Source organism: Kryptolebias marmoratus, linkage group LG11 (genome assembly GCF_001649575.2).
Source record: "Kryptolebias marmoratus isolate JLee-2015 linkage group LG11, ASM164957v2, whole genome shotgun sequence".
Lineage (NCBI taxonomy): Eukaryota > Metazoa > Chordata > Actinopteri > Cyprinodontiformes > Rivulidae > Kryptolebias > Kryptolebias marmoratus.
Window position 1 is genome coordinate 25,160,210 of NC_051440.1, and position 15,988 is coordinate 25,176,197.

At 39.1% G+C, this 15,988-nt stretch overlaps 1 protein-coding gene across 1 annotated transcript in view; it reads right to left on the reverse strand.

Moving 5' to 3' along the window:
• Nucleotides 1-756: 756 nt before the first annotated feature.
• The window catches only part of LOC108243468 (spondin-1-like), a 102,099-nt gene continuing 86,867 nt past the window's right edge, over nt 757-15,988 (reverse strand). Inside the window, exons 11-16 of the mRNA XM_017428918.3 lie at nt 13,784-13,966; nt 9,109-9,279; nt 6,914-7,081; nt 6,673-6,831; nt 4,604-4,792; nt 757-3,775 (exon numbers count right to left, since the gene is read on the reverse strand). Coding sequence (XP_017284407.1) covers nt 3,615-3,775; nt 4,604-4,792; nt 6,673-6,831; nt 6,914-7,081; nt 9,109-9,279; nt 13,784-13,966 — 1,031 coding nt within the window. The 3' untranslated portion in view covers nt 757-3,614. The remainder of the gene's footprint in view (nt 3,776-4,603; nt 4,793-6,672; nt 6,832-6,913; nt 7,082-9,108; nt 9,280-13,783; nt 13,967-15,988) is intronic.

Here is a 15,988-nt window from a genome sequence, read left to right on the forward strand (position 1 = left end):
GTCTGAATCATGTTCGAACTAAATTACATTTTCAACGACAGATTGTGTTTTTGTTCCAGAGCCTCCATCTTCTTTTTGATTCAACTGCAATTATGTCAACAAACATAGATAATTGCTGAATAATTACAGCTCCAAGGCCCAGTAATATCACTTTAAAGCCAATCAACAGGCGCTAAAATCCCTTTTTTTGTAAAAGCAGCAGAGCTTCAACAATCAGCAGCACAAACGAGCAAAAATAATTCTGCAAGTAAAAAATTTATGGATGCTTATAGTTATATATATATATATATTCCGGAATAGGGTTTGTGCTGCAGAAGCACAGAAAATTAAACCTTTAAAAGGTGTAAATAATTTGTGATAAAATATATGACCTCAGTTTTATTCAGACCCTTTGGATTTAATCTAATAAAGCACCTTTAATAGACCTTTTTCCAGCTGCTGTGATGCACAAACAGGTAGTTTTTTGTGTGCATTAACATGTTTATTATACACTTCCTGCTTTGATTAATAAAGTCAAGACATCACAGATTTTCAAACTTGATGGAAAATGCTGTCCTGCCTTCTTATGTGTACTTATTTGAGGATTTGTAACCTATTTCTTTATTTTATCTTTATTTATTAAACCCATAAAAGGCTCGTTTATGTTCTGTCTTTTTTTTATATAATTCTTCATTTTGCTCATGAACCTTGTCAAACTAACATTTTATGCGAAAAATAATTTGAGATTAATCAAAAGAACAAAAAAACAGACTTCAATTTTGCATTTTTTACATTTACATTTTTATTGTAAAGGTGGTTTCTTACAAAACAGTTGTGGTACAGAGGTAAAAGAAAGGAGAGCCCTGTAAACAGACAAAAAAAAAGTGAAAATAGTGAAAGCAGCTACAGAAAACACACCTTTGGTGATAACTTTCTTTTTCAGGTAAGAGGATAAAAAAAATGCAAAATTATCTGCTGAGGAGTACTAAAAGTTTTTACAGATCACTTTCATCAGGGAAACACAATAAACAGTAATAAAACAATACAGGAAAATAAAACGTGTAGCAAAAACCCAGAAATTTGTAGAAACTCCATATTTTCTCAGATTTTTCTTGCGGTCGGATGAAAGCACCAGTTCAAACAGTTCTCCAGAGCAAACAAAAGCAGATGCAGTCGTTTACGTATCTGTTCTGAGACAATAACTACCTCTGGTAAAGCGTAATATCAAAACCAGAAATTGCACATGCTAAAAGAAAGTCCTCGTCCAGCGTGAGCGCTATCGCAGGTTTAATGCTACATCAGCTGAAACAACAGATAAACAGCATCACAGTATATAAAGACTAGTTTTAACAGTATAAAACATCTCCATTTAAATGTAATGCTTGTTAAGGAAAGCAGTTGTTAATAATTACATAGCTGGGTTTTTTTTATACGTGGTTAAATAGCAGGTTTACAGTACATCGACTTCCTGTTAGGCGTCTGATTTAAAAAGGTACTCATTGCAAACTATGAGATCCAACATTTAAACAGATTAACCTGAACTATACCGAGTGTTGCAGTTTGAAATAGTTTAATCTAGTAGTTTATCCAGATTGATATGCAGTTCTGAAATGCGGGTCCGCATTTAATGTAAACACGTGGAAGCTTGAGTCACATGACCGACCAACAACAGACTGCTGTAGTCGGTGTAGATAAACAAATATTTGTATTTTGACCGATTTTCAGCCACTTCGGCTCTTTCCGTGCGTAAATAAACACACACGGGAGTTGGCATCCGGTCACAAATTTAGAATTTAAGGACACAATAATATTTTGCAGACTTCAAGACTTTGCAATGAGTACCTTTTAAAAAATTCACTTCAGTCCCAATTCCCTCATTTAACTGGTAGCCGTACACAGGATATAGATTTGAATGTTTTAAAACAGTTAACAATGAATTATTTAAAACAAGATGATTAAGTGAAAAAATTGATTTCCCTTTAAAGTCAAATATTTTTGGTCGAGTCTTTGAGAGGGGAACAAACACACTATATAATATTAATTTTAAGAAGAATTCGCTCCTGAACGAGCCGTGTGATCATTTTCATGATCATGCCGGTTGCTTTCCTGTTGTGGGTTAGGTGTAAAATTTTATACCCCTCTTCCAGATTTCCAGCAGCTGGTTTGTTTTGCTCAACAACAGAAGAAAGCAGGAAGTCTGATTCTCTCTGAAGGCTAAAAATTGCTCTGCCTGGATGTCAGAATAGTTCTTCGTAGTTCCCTAAAAATTGGTGCACCGAGGGTTGCGCATGGATTCAAATATTGTCGCACAGATGTGTGTTATCAGAGACACTTACAGATTCTGGATGGGGTTATTTCAGTTAAAGACTGATCTTTTTTCCCCAACTTAGCAGAGAAAAAATCCCTATATATAACTGATTAAAGTAATAAGGTTGTTTTCTTACAGTTGTAATTACATTTAAACTTAAAATGATTTTGTATGGGTGCATGTTTGGTGTTTTATCTGCAGCTGACAGACAGATCTCTGGAGAATCACAGAAAATCTGACCACCACCCAGAAGAGGGTCTGTTTACGATCAAAGTTTTACCGTCTAAAACAACTTAAACCTCAGGTTTTTTTATGATTTTGTCAAAAGGCTCTGGTGTAGGAGACACAAAGTGTAGACTCAACCTGAGAGAACTAAAATAAAAGGAAACAGAAAACTGACATGGTGGCAAATAACTAATAACAGAACCCTAACGTGCAAAACCAGAGAGGTGATTACTGACTGAACACAGGTGTGACTGATAAACAAAAGGCTCGACTAACTGGGGGAACGATATGCTTACACGTTTCATTCTGCAGCTTGTTTCAACAGACTCCAAACACTGATCCAACAGGTTCAGTCTTCAGATTAAAGAGCCTTAAAGGAACAACAAAACAATCACTCAAACTGCTCTTGAGTTTGAAGTCTTTTAAATTCATTTGTAGATGGGTTGTATTTTGAGTAGCTTGAGAATTTCACTCTGATTCTCCAAACTGAGATCGATCTGCAGGTTTACTGCAGCTTAAACACACTGCATGCACCAAACTTCAAAAAAATTGTAAAAAAATATTCTTGTGGTTCTAATATTTAAAGGAGATGTCTCTGATTTAGAGCATGAGGTTAAAATTTGGGGTGCTGTGTTGAAATTCACAGAGAAAATCAGAGGATCCCCAGTTTTACCTTTAATTATGCAGACCCACGCTGGAATAAAGTAGTTAATGTGAAAGTTATGTAAGCTGTTAGTGTAGTTAATGTTGCAGGTTCTTTTTATTAAAGGAAAAAAAAAAAGAAAAACTCCCAAGACACACATGTTACCTTTTAATACTTTCATTGTGGTTTGAAATCAAAGTAATCTTTGTTTACTAAATGTCTACAACATCTTTACTAAACAGCAGATCAAATTCTCCCTCCTGCTGGATTCCCTCTTTTCCATCTTCTCATTTTTCTTTCTTTTACTCAACTTATTCTCCTTTTTAAAGGTGTGAAAATAACCCGTAACCCTTCTCATAACCTACAAAAACAAGTCTCCATCGTCATTTTGATCACAGAAAGCTGTAATTTCTAATTTCTCGTGGGTGCACCTTCCTCTCTGTTGCTCAGTGGAGCCCCCTAGCAGGGATGCTCGTTGCAGACGCGACTCTCCCTCCGGTCCTTGCAGTTGCCCTTTGACCTTTTCTTGGTGGTCCTGAAACGCTCCTGTAGGCCCGCTCCACATGGTTTACTGCAGTCTGTCCAGCTGGTCCACGGCTGCGCGCGGCAGCCTCCGGCACCTGAACACATCACAAACAGTTCAGGGCAAACAGCGACCGGCTCCATGAACCTGCAACTAAATGTTTCCGGTCTCAAAGCTGCCGCAAAAATCACATTTCTTTATTTAGTGATAATGTTTTTGCTTGCATCTGGGCAGTTAGCAAAATATCTTATGAACCAATGAACCAATAAGTCAACCCAATTCAAGATGGCTGCGACAGTAGAGACACACAAATGGCTTTAACTTTACAGATACGGGGCTAAAAGCTGAGAGTCGTTCTCACCACATACTCTGAGTGCTAACAGATCACACAAAACAACATGCAACAGATTTGGCATAATGTTATTTTCAAGGTTTAACCAAAACAGCTACAATTTAATCATTCCTCAACCTAAGATAATCTAAAACCCCTGCATGAAAGACGGAGGGCGATATGCATTCCTTAAAGGAAAGCTACTTCAATTTGTGGAGGTATTACAGCAAGTAATATATATTTTATTACTAAATAACCTTTTATTGTACACTTTGAGATTACATTTGGTGCATAAATAAACTGATCTAAATGTATTTATTTCACCCACTCAGCTTTGTGTCCTCTGAGGACTTCCTGTTCACCTGAGTGTTGCAGTGGAACACAGGTACAGTGGGGGCAGATTTTGCTGGCTTGTGTTTTGGCTTCATTTAGCATCAGTTAAGGCTCCACCTGTGAAAAGCTGGAGTGTTTGCTTGAACTTCGGTTAGATTTGTGGCACATTTCAGGAATGGTTTGTGTTAAACCGTGTCCTTATGTTTCCAGTCTTTAACAGCCTTGGTTTACAGGTTTACTCCAGCCTGGCTGCTTTCTTACCTCCACCTCCTCCTCCTTTCGTACGGCACTTCCTGATCTTGCATTTCTTCCTCTGGATGGTCTCAGGACAAGAGCTGCCTCCGAACTGCGGCTCCAGTTTGATCATGCGGGTGCGGATGGTGTGTCCTTTTCCGCAGGACTTGTTGCACTCCGACCACTCCGACCACTCTGACACCATGCAGTCGATCGCTGGATGAAATAAAATAAAACAAAACAATTAAACATGTTGTGGAGTTCTCTGTGAGTGACCTTTAAAATAATAATGCTAAGTTTTCTTCAACAGAACACTTCTGCGATGCAGCAAACACTGTGATTTTATTCAATTTGCAGTCACTCCTGACTTTTTAAAGCACCTTTCTGCATGAGCAGAGCCATGTCATTTCCTGCTCACACAGTACAGATCAGTGCACAGGCAGCAGAGCAGCTGCTCACACTGAAGCTTATCACCTTTCAGTTTTTACCCCAGAAACTATTTAAATAAGACATTTGCAAGAATTTTACTCCACACCGTGCATTTCAACTAAGACAAATAACGACTAGAAAATGCATTAATTCCTTTTTAGTAACAAATTATATAGTAATATCAAATTATATACCATTATTTTCTTTTTTTTAAACATGGTTGCTGCAAACTCACCTGTGGAACTATCCAAGCTGTTCAATAATTAATCTGCCATGAATTCAAGCCATTATTTGTCCATTATGTATGATGAAATGTTGCCACATTCAGGGTCAAACAATTTAGGATTAAATCAAAAGATTTTCATCTGTATTTGCACAGCAAATGTATCTGTGGTAGATTTCAGTGCTAAAATCTTCTGTCATTTCCTCATTCTGCTAAAATGTTCACTTTCTCTGCAGTGACAAATGACTCCATGTATAACCACATTTTGAGGGATTAATGACAGAGCCATATGAAATAATTACTAAAATGCTCTGCAGGCAGGAAGAATAAATCTTTGTCTTTGGCCATACAGATAGTAAAATCTTTAGGCTTTGTGATTTATGTCTGGAAAATATAGCAGCTTTGTGTCTCGGAGGAGGAAGACACTGAAACCTGAAAGCGAGGATGTGGGAATTTGTTTTAGAGTTATCATCATTAATAATATTAGTTCTCCAGTAGCAGATGTCTTCAGCCTGAGGCTCTGAAGCCACATGTGGATCTTCAGACCCTCTGAAGTGGCTCTTTGTAACTTTGACTAAAAACAACACGAGCCTGAGCCTCATTAATAAATTTACAAAAGAAAACGATACTTGCGACAGTTTCGCTGTCCTGAAGTTCTGCAGCAGAACGGCACAAATAAAATAAGTAGTTTTAACTGACGTATCTGTTATTATAAATGCTCTGTATGCACAGCTTCTTATCATTTCAGTGCCAGAATCAGCTCAGGTTTGCAGCAGAACGTGTTTAAAATTCAGAGATCAGTTTTCCTGTTCAGGTCAGCCTGTTCTCCATTTTTGTTTATGCAGCTTTCTGACAGCATGGTTGTTCTCCAAACCCTCCAGAAAATTCAAAACTTTCTACAGCTTCACCATTACTGCACTTCTGACAGCTGGCACAAAAGTTTAAAACATTACATATGAAACAACCTAAACTGGCTTATTATTTATACAGTATCAACAGATACCAGCGTATTTATTTTCCAAGATAATAAATTATCATATTGCCCTTTTTATGACATTTCTCTCATCGGTGAAGATATGAAAGAGAAGTTAAATTCTAAACCACCATGTCAGGTAAAATAATGTTATTTATATTCAGACAGGAAGCTGAAAATTGAACTCACAAACATGCAAATGAGACCTTAAAAAGTGGAAAATTATAACCTTGTAAGGTTTTTGTGGAAGATGTGAAGTGCATCTAAGTAAAACACTAAGCGACCTGTTTTTATTTATAATTTGTACTTCGAGGACAGCAGTTCAACTGATCCGAGAGGAACTTCTGTGAGGCGAAATGTTTTAACTGACTAGTAAAACTTTAGTCACAAACATTCAGACCTACAGTCATCAGACTGAGGCTGTTTCTGAACAGAAGACGAGAGGTCAGAGGAATCACGGCAGTCACTCACGGCACTCGGGCAGCATGCATTTCTCCGTCTGCTCAAGCTCCTCCGTGCAGCCTGCAGGATCGGACTTCAGCATCCTCTGACGGGTTCGGACGCCACGCCCGCACGTCACGCTGCACTCGCTCCACTCCGACCAGGGCGACAGCATGCAGGGGATGGTGTCTGAACTCGAACAGGCACAAATAAAACGATCCGAACGCGGAAAGATACGAATGTGTTGCAGCAAAATCAGTTTCCAACTCACGGCATTCAGGCATCATGCATTTATCCACTTCTGCCACTTCAGTTTTACACATGGATCCATCTATAGGAGGCATCTTCACCATGCGCTCTCGCCTTCTTATTCCAACTCCACAGGTGACACTGCAGGGGTCCCACTCCCCCCACTCTGTCACCACACAGCTGCTGGGCGCTGTGGGAAGCACAAGATACAAAACAGAGCCGAGTTGTTTGGTTTTTTAACCCCTTTTTGTTTGGATTTACTGTCCTGGATGACTGAGAGTCTACACCAGCACAAGATGCAAAGCTAAACTGCTGAATAAGAGCTAAATGTAAAACAGACAAACAAATAAAAGGTAAAAAAAATCCAAAGTAAATGTAAGTTAGGTGTGTTGTGTCTTTTGCACACAAATATTTGGACTACTGTGGATTTTTCTGCAGGATTGTGCAGATTACTCACATAAATCACAGTTTTTAGTCTCTTTAAAGAAGTATTTAAAAAAAAAACTCAGGCAAATCTTTGTGACAGCGTATGAGCGTCATTATAAATAAAAATAATAATAAAAGGAGGTTGTGGAATTTGGAGAAAAATCTCAGAAATACATTATTATTATTATGATAGATTACATTTATATCTGAAAGTATTTACATGGAAAATTTGATTTAATTTCTTGCAAATGTGAGACTTTCCAACATAAGAGAAGTTTTTGAAAGTAAACTTATTATATTACATTAAAGTCAGAATTTCTGATGTTTTCTCTGAATTTTGCCTCTCCCAACAACTCCTTTTATTTATTTATTTTTAAATACAGAAGCTCTAATACGCCGTCAAAAACTTTACACACTATGACAGCTACATAAATGATAAGAAAACCTAAAATTTTCATTGTAATGTCAGATTTTAAGCCTTTATCAGCATAGTTTCACTTTGCGTCTGTGCATGTTCATGTTTACAGACGTTTTTTATTTTTTGTAAATGATGATGTGTGGATGCTTTTTCTTATTAACATTTTAAAATTGGAAAGAAAAGAAACTGTGCATGTGTTCTTCATCGTATTGTCAGGAGATGAAGGGCGCACCGTTCAGGAGAGTCTTAAACAAACTCTTGAAAGAAGTTACGGATGTCCCGGCTTTGATAGCGCTTGTCAGCTCATGTTCTCTTAGAGAGCGTAAGGCTGTCTCTCTGAGTTTAAACATCGTGTTAAAAACCCTGAAGTCGCTCTGCAGGTAAGCACTTGTGACTTGAATCTGATTTTTGCAGCCTGGTGAGATCAATGAGCAACGAGGAGACGTGCTCAATTCAGTTGATCAAACAGCAGACCTGCTGCTCTCCTGGATCAGTTCCTGGTGCATGCTGGGAAACCTGCTGAACCAGCACCGCAGCAGCCTGTGCCAGCCTTATTCTGACTCAATGTGCCACACAATACAGAAGTATTGTTTATAAACTACAGGATCTCATAATGGCTCTTTTTGATGCTGCAGCTATGCACAATGTTAAATATTCAGACCCTCCAGGATTTTGCGATGTTGCGATCGCAACTATTAACACAAAATAAAGCAAACCCCGCGAAATCACAACTTTCCTGCAACTTTAACCCAATATTTATTGTTTCTAAAGTGATTTGCCACCGTTTCTGTGGTCTAGTCTCTTCTTTGTGGGTTTGTGTAGCGTGGAAAACAAAATAACCCCAAATAACTCAGGAAGAAGACACGTGACGTCACTTCCTGTTAACATCAGAATGCCGGGAGCGTGCAGGAGCAGCGACCGAAGCCAAAATGTGCGCTAATGCTTCACATTTGCCCACAAAGATTTCAGCAAACCAGTTTCCTTGTTGGTAATTATCTTACAAAACTAGGAAGGATTTTTGGTTTATATATTAAAAGTTATGGTTGTTTATTGATTTTAGTAAAAAATAAATCACAACTTTTAGGAAAATGCCTCGCATTTTAGGCCGCAACAATCACAAAAAATGCCCACCAAATCCTGGAGGGACTAAATATCACAAAAAAATTATTATTACTGTTGCAGCAAGTAAGCAACATATAAATATAAGACAGATCCTACAGAATCATTATTTTAATCACCAATTTTATGAAAGAAAATGTGTCCTGTAAGTATAGTAGTGCATATACTTTAAATCTTGTGTTTATTACTGCTTAAACTGTCTCTGATTGTAATGCAAAAGCAATAGACAAAATAAAACTTTTAGAGAGACTCACAGCATTCATCGTTGATAACACACTTCTCAGTCTCCTCAGTGTTGAGCTGGCAGAGCGAGCCGTCCTCAGGGTACTGTTTGACGTATCGCTCTCTGGACCTCATCCCCATCCCGCAGGAAACACTGCAGGCGGACCAGCTGATCCACTCTGACATCATGCACGTTGAAGTCTCTGTCCACCGGAAAAAGAAATGGATACTTTCAGAAGGACAGGTTGTCTTCAGATATGTTTTGTTTAATTATTACTGCAGGGATTTGCATGTTTCAGGTGCAGCACTGAGAGTCTCTATATTTCAGTGCTCCCAGAAGATGTAATTAATGAAGAAAATTTCATATTTGTCGAGGTCATTAATTCAAAATGCACAGTGTGGAGACTCAAATAAGAAAGGGAAATGAATAAACACAGACATCAAAGATTAGATTCAGCTGCAAAGCTGAGCCATGATTTGCCTAAAAAGTATTTTTCTCTCTGTTAAAAGAATTCTTAATTAACTCTGTTGACTTGCAGTTTGGAGTCATAAAACAATTGGACAAAATGTGGCAAAAATCTCCAGAAACAAAGGAATAATTATAAGTAGTCAAATAGCACAGATTACACATCCATCCATCCATCCATCCTCTGTTTATCTGAGACCACACCCTTCTCTTTCCAACTACCTCCTCCAGCTCATCCAGAGGGACTGCAAAGCTCATCCCATCCATCCAGGAGATATATTCTCTCCAGCAAGTCTTGACAGGAAGTCTCCTCCTGGTGTGAAACACCTCACGATGAAGGTGTCCATAAGGCACCAAAATGATCCTTTTGATCATATCCCTTGTGGAGGAAGATAATTTTGTCTGGTTTTATGTGCAGTCTCATTCTTTCGGTTATTACCCTTACCTCCTGACCATAAATTAAAGTTGGGACGTACATTGATTGGTCAACTGAGAGCTTTGCCTATTGGCTCAGCTCTCCCTTCAGCACAGCAGACTGGTAGAGCGTCTTCAACACGGCCTCTGCCTCGGAGGTGCTGATCTTTAATGGACATCATGCTGTAGTTGTTCAATTATTACTCAGTTACTCATATCTTGGCTTTTTGTGCAGTTCTCCTACAGTTTTAAAATAAATCACTTCATTTACACATCAACTAAACACCAATCTAGTTCTCACATAAAGAAATCTTCTGGATGAGCTGCTTAGAATCAGAGCAGAATTGTGGATGGTTATTTTACCAGAGTGGCTTTATAAACAGTACAGCCGCTGAGTGTTTGATTTGCTGTGAACTTAACTTCATATTTAATGTAGACTCACTTGCCTGAAGATCTGTGGTCCACCTCCGTCTTTACCGTCATGGTTCAGCAATGCTTACTGATCCATAATGAATCTGATATATAGAAGTCCAGTCTTTGTTACGCTGAATAAATCTTTCTCAGCCTGGCGTGGGTTTCTATTACAGGTGTGGATGAATGGCGTAATGCCCCCCCTACAAAATGTCAAGCTAAATGTTAAACAACATCAGTTACAACTGGTTCTAACCTATTTAGATTCAGCTTCACTTCACATCTTCACAGCAGATTTATTTTTCTTTCCACACACATTCTGGGGAAAATGAATTCACAGTCTTGTTAAAAAGGATTTTGCCATGTTTGCAATAATTACCATCCATGCACACAGAACCACAATGAACGGGCAAAATGGGATCTTAACTTATCTATTCACAGATTTTTTAAAATCAGTTTAGAACATGCATTTATTTAAAACAGATGTGTGCAGAGGTGAGCAACACAATAATCTGCACAGACAAGACTGCAGTTTTGCGAGCTGTGCAAATGAATTTAAAAAAAATGGCCGTTCAAAACGTGACCACAAACACTCAGAATTTTGTGACTGCCACTGAAAATACGTCCTTTTTTTTCTTGCATCCTGCAACGTCGGCTTGCCAGCTCGTCTCCAACAGTCGCAGCCCAGTGAGACACGACATTAAGTGAATTAAGCCATTGTTGATTTCACTCTTGCTTTCCTCTCCGTTGAAACAATTACTGTGAAAACAACAGAGCATAAACTATTTCCGCAGTGTCCTCAAAAACACAGACACTCTGATCAAACCAGAGACCTTAAGATCTTCAGTCTAAGTTCTCCCAGCTGAGCTTTTTAACGCCTTTAAAGGTCACATTAGTGCTCCTCGTGACAGATAATACAGGCGGCAATATTCACACTCTTGTCCTCTGGTTAAAGAACCTCGTCCCCGTGCTCTAAACCTGATTTCTCTCCTCGGACGCTTGCAGTTCAGCTTCACTCAGCTCAAAGTTCAAAGAGCTATTTTCAAAGAGCTTTCCCTCAGAAAACGCTTCCAACTCCCTTTTTAATAAGGAGAGTAGCCTGAGGGACAGTCCTATTCACAGCAGGGGCCTGAGGGAGCGAAAGTCAATACGTATGACCTCAGTGTGTATCAGGTGCAAAGTGAACTGCAGCTTCTCAAGCTTAACAAGGCTCCACTTTGCTGTATTTTATCACCATTAGCCAGCATGGCATTCAAGATCTCCTTGTTATTCCTTTACAGAGAGACATTGTACGAGTCTCCTTCCAACACTTCACTGAGAGCAGATATCATATCAAACGCAAGAAGAAGAAGTCTGTTAAAATAAAAAAAAGACAATTACGTGAGAAAAGACCTTGTAAATTGGAAATTTTCTTCAGTAATGATCAATGAACTCTGACAAACCTAAATGGATCGTTGTTTGACTAACAGCACTTGACTCCCGACCGTAAACTTCCAACAAACTGAGAACGATGTTGCTTACCAGCTGCGGCCTAATAAAGCAGAACTAAGTGAATCATTAATAAAAGATGCAGGTACCTGCAGCTCAAAAAGGGAGGGGGGNTGGAATATTAATCACTCCCCATCCTGCCCCAGAATGAACCCCACAATTATCAATCTCCCACCGCACACTAACGGAGCGCTAAATGAAAACAAAAGAGAGGCGCTCTGGAATAAAAAGCTATCCGTGTTGCTGTCTGATAATCGATAAGAGGAGTAGTGAAGAGTGGAAGTGTGTGTGTGTGTGTGTGCTGCTGGAAGACATCCTGGGAGAGAAGAAAGAGGAGAGACGAGGGAGGAAGATGATGCCTCTTAGCATTTGTTCCAAACTAACAACTTCACTGAAAATTGGACCAAAGTGAACTCCCGGCGTTTTTGTGATTACGTGTGTTTGTGGCGGGACTGACATTGCTCGCAGTAAAAGAGCATCAAACCGACATCTGAGACTAAAACTCAAAGGAACTTTTCTTACTTTCGCAGAGCAGAACTGAAAGTTTGAAGCTAATTTGCAAAAAGACAAGTCGTCAGTTTAGATATATAAGCTTAGATATAGATATAAGCTTTGACATCACAATAGAAGAGCGGCGTGTTGATCTAATTTAGTCAAAGAGAACACAATCAAATCCTGCTAAGCCGTATAATCTTGTGACGTAATTAGAGATACAGACACCAGTTTTGTCTGTGTAATTTTGGATTTTGTGCATTTGATGCAACATAATCAGTTTCAGATGTGTGTGTGTTTTAGTGTTTTATAGAACCACGATAAGCTTTCAGAGTTAGATCTTAAGCTGCAGATTCTTCTGTTTTACCTCCCTGTTCAAACATGCTGAAATCCTTCATTACAGTAACTTCAAATGTTGTTGATTTCAGTCGAATTCGAGCACTCAAAGTCACCGAGTTGTTTTGTTGTCTTGATGAGATGAATGCCTAAACTCTCTAAACATCTGCTCCAGTTTGTACAGTAAATCATGCGACCACCTGCTGTGTCAAACCGCATGAAGGATCCTCTCAGGTGTCTTTGCCAGCGGTTATATCCTTGATCTATCCTTCTGTTTCTAATGTTCAGAAGTGTAAAATATAGACAGTTCCTCTGCGTCACGGCTGTCATTAATGCTGCTTTCTCTTCTGTATTCTGGGGGTGTTTGCAGCAGCTCTCCCTGCCTGGGGCATTAAATGAATCGGATTTTATCAGAACAAATACTTAATAAACTGATGCATTTAGATTTAATTCCAAAACTGCATCGGTTTGTGGCTGCTCTACCAAAGCAGATGCATCGTGCACGTGAATCGGTACAAATCTGTTAATCTTCACGTCCCTATTGACTACACATTTGAAGCAGCTGGTATATCAAAGGAGGTCTGACAGGCACCGCATGAACAAAACTCAGCTGAATAATAAAACTAGTGGTAGGAATACAAAAACACCAAATCAAGTTATGCAAAAACAAAGTCAGGAGCCAAAACATGACAATTAGGATTTTCACGACTTCATTCAGGAGCTTGAAACAATGCAATGTTATCATGAGATAATCAAATAAATAAATACCTAATAAAACAGCCTTGAAAAACATTTTAAGCAAAACAGTTTCTAGTTTTCATTATTCAGAGCAGCATTAGGCGTAATTTGCAGAAGTCTGATGTTTACTGAATCAAGTTTCCAAAAGTGTTAAAGCTCTTTAGTGAGATAAAACTTTTCATTTCAGAGGGAATTAAGGAGCTGTTACTTTAATGAGGGAATGAGGGAAATAAGGAATTATCTTGATTTGCATTCTAGCTGTGTTAGCAGAGGTCCTTCCACACAAACAAATGTTATTTATTGACAACACGCTGGCAGAGAACATTTAATCTCTTCCAAATCTTTTCTCTGTGTGTGTTTACCCTCCATACTGCATCCTGGCCCCATGCAGGGCTGGAAATCTTGGGTGTGGGGACACGGGACGCTGAGATCCAGCTGAGCCTTCAGCATCCTTTGTCTCATCCTGCGACCCTTGTCACATGTGGCGCTGCTGCATGCAGACCACGGAGACCAGGCGGAGTAGATGCACGTCTCCGGTGTGTCGTCTAAGGAGGGGAGACGGACAGATGACGATGAGGAGAAAAGTGATTTCATTTATTTTCTTACTGGTTTGGGAATCAAACGGTCAATGCTTGGCAGTTAAATTTGCATTTGCAAAAAATAATTATCAATTTGACTTAATGAAGGAGCCAAATTCTTCTATCAGGTGAGTAAACTAGTGTGTATATAGTGGACCACAAGAGTCCACAAAGTAACATTTAGGAAGAAGCAGAGTGTCTGTGCAGAGAGAAGGAGTGTGATTTGTGAATGTCTTGTCCAATTATCAGTGGCAGCAGAGCTATGAGAAGTGGTAGGGAGACTGGCTTCAATTAAAAATGCTCTCTTGGGGGTTTGGAAAGGCAGAGAAAACGAGAAGAGAGGCAAGAGGTAGAATATACTGACAGACCGCAGGGACAAACCTGAATGGACCCATTTCTGTGGGATAATGTGTAATGACTGAGGAGAATGAGGGAGGAAAGGAACTGCAAAGGGAAAGAGAGAGGAGGGCTGACGTGCAAGTGAAAGCGCCGAAGGTCTGGGCAGACCAGAGGGACCAGCCTAAATGGAATCTTGCCTTGGAAGTGTCATTTCATGCAGAGACGAGAAAGAAAGTGAGGACAGGTGGAGGAACAGAGGCAGAAGATGGAGTAAGGAAGCAGGAAAATGGCTGGTGACTCCCTGGGAAGGACATTTATTAGACAGCTGGAAATGCTTGTTAAAAATTCTGTTGTGTGTGGAAAAACTTCCGAACCTTTAGAGATACACAACATAAACACTGTCGAGAGCCAACCTTTCCTAATGAGTGCATTAAAAGCAACTTTTCCTCCTCCAACTGATATCAGACTATCTGAAAACAACTACAGCATGCTATCAAAAGTCATTAGAAAGCAAGTGTTCACACGTAAGATTTGAAAACTAAAACATAATACACTGTTTTTATATAAAAAAAGGGTAGAAAATTGCACTTAACAGAGTTCTTTTTACTATATTTACAAAGCAGTATCATGCAGTGGCGCCTGGTTGAACATATGCATGATGTTTACGATGCTTGATAAGTCTGAAAACAGTGTGGTGACTGTACGCGTGTGCTTTTCAAAATCGTTTCCTTTCTGCAACAGCAAAGAAGCGTCTGAACCAGCAAATTCCATCAGCTCGAACACTTACTCACTGTGAAATCTCTGCACATTTACCTCCTCACGCTGACATTTCTCACACTTTCCTCGGGGGGAGTTAAGTTTGCACAAGGCCAGGTGTGACTCGTTTGAACATTTGCATTCTAACATGCGTCTTTTTTCAGGTAACTGCCTGAATAATTTAGGCCTGAAAACTGGCAATGCTGATAAAAGATTCAGTCAGTACCCACCCCTGCAGAAGACATGAAGAGCGACAAATAAACTTATAAAAGGCCAAGCATTCCTTGAAGGAAGCTCAGTTAATGTCTTTTTGTGTTTGAGAGTTGGTTGGCTGTGGCAGCCATCTTGAATTGGGGTGTCAATCAGTTGCAGATGTACATCTAAAGATTACTTTCTGCAGGTTTCATAAAATATATCCAGTAGTTCATGAAATAGTCTGGTTAAATCACACAACTTTAAACAGATTCAGGGGTGGAAATTAAAAATTTTGATCACCAGCCACAGTGGCTGGTGGACAAAATTTTTTACCAGCCACTATTTTTTGTTGTGACAAAAAGTTATTTCATATGATGATCGACGCGGGTGGAAGCAGTTGTGGTGCCCTACAAGCTGAATACTCTTGAAAAACAGAAAATAAAACAGCTTCTCATCACAACACCTATATTGGTGTTAGACTGCATGTAATCTGTAGTGGATCGAGTGCATCATATGGGTTTGCAGTGAACTGTTGTAATATTTTTAAGCGGGTTTTCTCAGATTTTTTTGGGTCAAATGTTATTTAGATAAATATTTTTCCAACAACAACCAGTTAATTTACCAACAAGTCTTTAACTGTGTTTATTCCTCTCATCACAGACAATAAGTCCTCTGAATTTGGAGACGTTTGTTTTTTTT